This window comes from Plectropomus leopardus, unplaced genomic scaffold, assembly GCF_008729295.1.
Source record: "Plectropomus leopardus isolate mb unplaced genomic scaffold, YSFRI_Pleo_2.0 unplaced_scaffold15269, whole genome shotgun sequence".
In the NCBI taxonomy this organism is placed as follows: Eukaryota; Metazoa; Chordata; class Actinopteri; order Perciformes; family Serranidae; genus Plectropomus; species Plectropomus leopardus.
The window spans coordinates 1-4494 of NW_024616355.1; the positions used below are offsets into that span (position 1 = coordinate 1).

The window sequence follows — 4494 nt, forward strand, 5'->3', positions numbered from 1 at the left end:
ATAAGGAGTTACAGGATAGTTAAGTGTGGTGAATAGATTCCTGCAGGAGGACTGTGACAGCAGTCTGCCAAAGTGTCTCTAACCTCCCTGCAGAAAATAGAATTATTTATTTTCTCCCAAGAAATAATAAATCAACCAGCAGGGACTAATTATGATATAGAAATAATGTCATATTTCTTTGCCGGAACTGCGGAGGAGAAAAGTGTTTCCAGTGGTGTCTATTTTGAAGAGCACACTGGAAGTTCCAACCTGTAAAGTCAGACTTCACAATTGTTAAAGTGGTTAAAATAGCCCAAGCAGTGCACTCTCTTTCCGGTTTGGACAAAATTTATTTTTCAAAATAAAAACAACCATGTTGACTTGCTTTCCTGAATTGCAGCCTATGCAAAAATATATGGTGTATGATAATTTTTAGATAACATTCATAATAAAGTTAGTTGTTAATAAGTTGTAACGAGCTTGTGAGTAAAGCATTGACTAATGGTTTCTATTGTCATGGTTGTGAAGTCACACTATGTCAATATGCTGTACACCATGGCTTTGTCCTTGGGCCACTTTTGCAAAATGACTAGAGGCCAGGGGACCAGTTGCAAATGCCCATAATAGGTATGGCGTACACAGGGGCATTTTTAGGATTTGAGGATATCTTGGTTCCTCCCCTGGCACATTTCTTGATAAAAAAACGCTCCAGTTAGAAGTTGTTGTTGTTGTTGTTGTTGTTGTTGTTGTTTTTATGTAGTTGGACATCAAATTTATTAAAATAAAAACAATCCCATGTGAATCAATTTATTTTCATTGTGATTTAGTCTGCTTGCAAATAGTTGACTATCACTGTTTTTCAGATGCTACTAATTCCACATTGTAAAAAATATTCCACTACATGTAAATATACTATATTAAAAGTAATAAAAGTATTAGCATAATTGACTATAAGTATCAAAAGGAAAATGTACTCACTGTGTGGTAAAATTATCCCTGTCAGTGTTTTATTATACCTACATAAACATACATACCAACACCGCCATATACTGTGTTAAAATTCTATTGAAATGTAATGCTAATATTTGAGAAGATAACCTGAGTTTGCTGTGATATGTTTATATTTTCCATTATTTTATCCTGATTTTTCAGTAGAGCTGATGTAAGGTACACCATGAGTTATTCCAACTCAGTTTTATTTTGAAAATCCAACCGGATGCCTTTGGGCGCTGTCTTTTTCTAACTTTACGCGGTGCGGCTAAGGTAGACTCACGTCGCCATGGCAAGCCGAAAAACTTCGCCCTCAAACCGGGACAGTGGGGACAAATACTCAGTACTGTTACCCACCTACAACGAGAGGGAAAACCTGCCTCTGATAGTTTGGCTTTTGGTGAAATATTTCGGGGAAAGGTGAGTTCCGGGGACACAGAAAGCTACTCGGCTAATGCTAGCTATCAGTACTGCTGTGGGGATGTAAGCTAAAGCCTGTCAGTGATGAGCTGTCACTAAACCAATAGGAGAAATGTTAGCTCTGTTCGCTGCTCTTAACGCTAATTTTAAATATTTGTTGTGGTTTCAGTAGAAACTTAATGTTTTTAAGGATATTTGCTAGCTTGCTGTAGCTCACGTATGTTGCGCTTTATATACTTGTCAACTTTGTGTGTGTGTGTGTGTGTGTGTGTGTGCGCGCGCGCGCGTGCACCCAATCAAATTAAAACCTGTGGTTTTACAGTGGTTTTAACTACGAGATAATTGTCATTGACGACGGAAGCCCAGATGGGACACTGGAGGTGGCAGAGCAGCTGCAGAAAATATACGGAGAGGACAAGATAGTAAGTGAGCAGAACTAAACATAGCACGTATCATTATTGAGTAAAGAATAGACAGATGTGGGGTTAAGTTATTGTTATTGTTAATATTGTATAAGTCTCAGTTCATGTCCCATGCCAAAATCAAGACTGCCAAGCACCAAGTCAAGTCCTCATTCCTAAACTTGAAGTGTTCAAGTCCTTAATGAGTCATAAGGTGCCATTTACTAAATGTAATGTAAATGTACAAAAAATATCAGTGCTTTTTAAAATGTGTATTTATTTGTTTAAACATGTTGGCTGATAGTTGTTGCATCTCCGTCTGTAATTTTTGTCCCTCTCATTCTGCATACTTCATTTTGTTTTTTGTGACTACTGCACAGTTTATGTATGCAAACATAAGTTATCTTTGGTATAATTTGTTTCCACTGGCGCCCAGTAACATAACATTCGTTTTTCATGGTTCTCTCCTGGATTGCAACGTTATAACTCTTTCAGAGAACAATAACCTTCTCAGGAAAAATTGCAGTGTCACGGTATTTTTTTTAATTAATTTGAAGCACTTTGTTGTAAATAAAAGTACTATATGTGTAAAAAGTCTTCCTTTTGAAAATAATTAAAATAAAGGGGAGATTCTCAGTCCAGCTGCATTTTTTCAATACGGTACATAAACAAAACTTCTCTGTATAATAATACTGAATAATTTTTTACACAACTTGCTTGGATTCTGTGTGATTGATTCAAACAGTAGGTCTGGTAAATTAAGTGTCGACTTGCTGGTAGTGAATAGCATTAACATTGATTCAGGAAATGAGGGGGAATTAACTGATTTGTGGCACACTATTGAAAAAAACATACTTTTTTATCTTTGGTCTTGGTGAAGGTATGCAGTTTTTTAAAGTTGCAAAGTCCAAGTGAAGACGTGAGTCATTGGTATTGAAGACCAAGTCGAGTTGCAAGTCTATCTGATTTTGTCAAGTAAAGTATTCAATTTCGGAATCAAGTCTGACTCGAGTCCACTCCTTTAGAGAATTGATAAACATGTTGTAACATATTCATAGAGACATCAAATGATTTACAGTGTTTAGCTGTCTAGCCTGCTTATGTAGATGTTGTTTAGAGTCGATGAATGACTGGGATCTTTATTCGGACTCTCTCTTTTCTGTGGTTCAGCTTCTGCGACCAAGAGCGAAAAAATTAGGCCTAGGTAAGTTCACAACTGTTTGAAACTTGATGTATTTGTTCTCCTTACCTTTGACAACCACTGATGAGCCCGTTCCCTCGCGCAGGCACTGCTTACATCCACGGCATGAAGCACGCCACAGGGAACTTCATCATCATAATGGACGCAGACCTTTCCCATCATGTGAGTGGAGCTGACGTTTCATCTGCATGTGCACACAAAGCTGATTCTAGCACTAACAATTATTTTCATTGATAAATAGTCTGCCAGTGATTTCTTTTAATTTATGGTATTAAATTGTTCATCGTCATTTGGTCGAGAAAATGTCAGAAAATAGTAAAAAATTGACAATTTCTTACAATCACAATTTCATAAAGTTGTCATCAGATTGCAAAGGCTCAACAAAGACAGCAACATATTAGGGATACCAGAGACAGTCGTAAAAGTGTAAAAACACAAAAACTTTATTGTTTGAAGCCCCAGATGGAACTTATACATAAGAATGTAGTGAAATGATTAATATATTTATCCAAGTACTTGCAGAACAATTTTCTGTCAAATGACTAATCGATCAATCAGCTAATCATTTGAGTCCTGCCTGGTTCTTTGTCAGATTCCTGCCGTGCATCAGAGGTAGAATTTGGCTCTGATCTAATCTTTTTGTCAGCTTACTCCACTCTGTCTTCCCTAAAATTTCCATTTTATGTTATTGCAATATTATGTGAAATATAACAGCTTCTGTGAGTGATTTAAAGAAACACTCTCAAAATGATAATTGTAGTTACTTTACCTGTGTTGCGTCAAATGCGTGAAGAAATCAGAGTTTGCAAACAGATATTTCGGCATAGTTTTGCTATTGATAATTGTGGATTCCTATAACTTCAATTTATCAAGAATTTCCTCTGTTTTTGGATTCTTTGTTCACTGTGGAGACGTGCAAGAAAAGCAGTTTTATTCACAAATTCAGTGTAACACAAATATATAATATACAAACAATTATTTGGGGGTGAAGTGTTCCTTTAATTTTGTCTTTGTCTTTGTCTTTCTTTTATTGCAGCCTAAATTCATCCCAGAGTTTATAGAGTAAGTGTTACTAAATGTATATTTCCTATCATGTGTTTTTAATTTTTTAACCATTTTTCAACTAATATGCACAAAATTTATTTCTGAATGTTTCAACAGTAATATTCAGCTTCTGTGCTGTGCCACAAATGGCAATTGAAGAGAAAATAGAAGAGAAATTGTACAAATATCAGAAATACATTATAGTTTAACTAGTAGCCACCCATTGTCTACGTGTGAATGTTCAGATCTAGTACCCTTGCCTACAGAATTTTTTTTTTTTTTTTTTGTCTCTGCTTATTTTCTACCCTTTTTTAAATTATTAACTTGCTTATTTATTTAAAATTATTATGATTTGTCTGCCGGTTAATTTTTTTAATTTATTTATAGTTATCAATTGTTTACCATTGTCTGGTCTAGAAAATGTCAGAAAATAGTAAAAGAAAAATCTGGCAATTTCTC

The 4494-nt window shown here is 35.4% G+C and overlaps 1 protein-coding gene across 1 annotated transcript; it reads left to right on the forward strand.

The window, feature by feature from the left end:
• Positions 1 to 1233: 1233 nt before the first annotated feature.
• Positions 1234 to 4057, forward strand: LOC121964330 (dolichol-phosphate mannosyltransferase subunit 1-like). The gene is made up of 5 exons (XM_042514541.1): positions 1234 to 1389; positions 1712 to 1811; positions 2961 to 2994; positions 3077 to 3153; positions 4028 to 4057. Exons 1-5 carry the CDS (start codon positions 1259 to 1261, stop codon positions 4055 to 4057), a joined length of 372 nt encoding a protein of 123 aa, XP_042370475.1. The 5' UTR covers positions 1234 to 1258.
• The last annotated feature ends 437 nt before the right edge of the window (positions 4058 to 4494 follow it).

What these genes read in the sequence shown, in the direction of transcription:
- LOC121964330 (XM_042514541.1), top strand. Translation starts at nt 1,259, where the DNA reads ATGGCAAGCCGAAAAACTTCGCCCTCAAACCGGGACAGTGGGGACAAA. An exon ending in GTGAAATATTTCGGGGAAAG is followed by an intron (nt 1,390 to 1,711) that starts GTGAGTTCCGGG and finishes GTGGTTTTACAG; the next exon opens with TGGTTTTAACTACGAGATAA. An exon ending in TATACGGAGAGGACAAGATA is followed by an intron (nt 1,812 to 2,960) that starts GTAAGTGAGCAG and finishes TCTGTGGTTCAG; the next exon opens with CTTCTGCGACCAAGAGCGAA.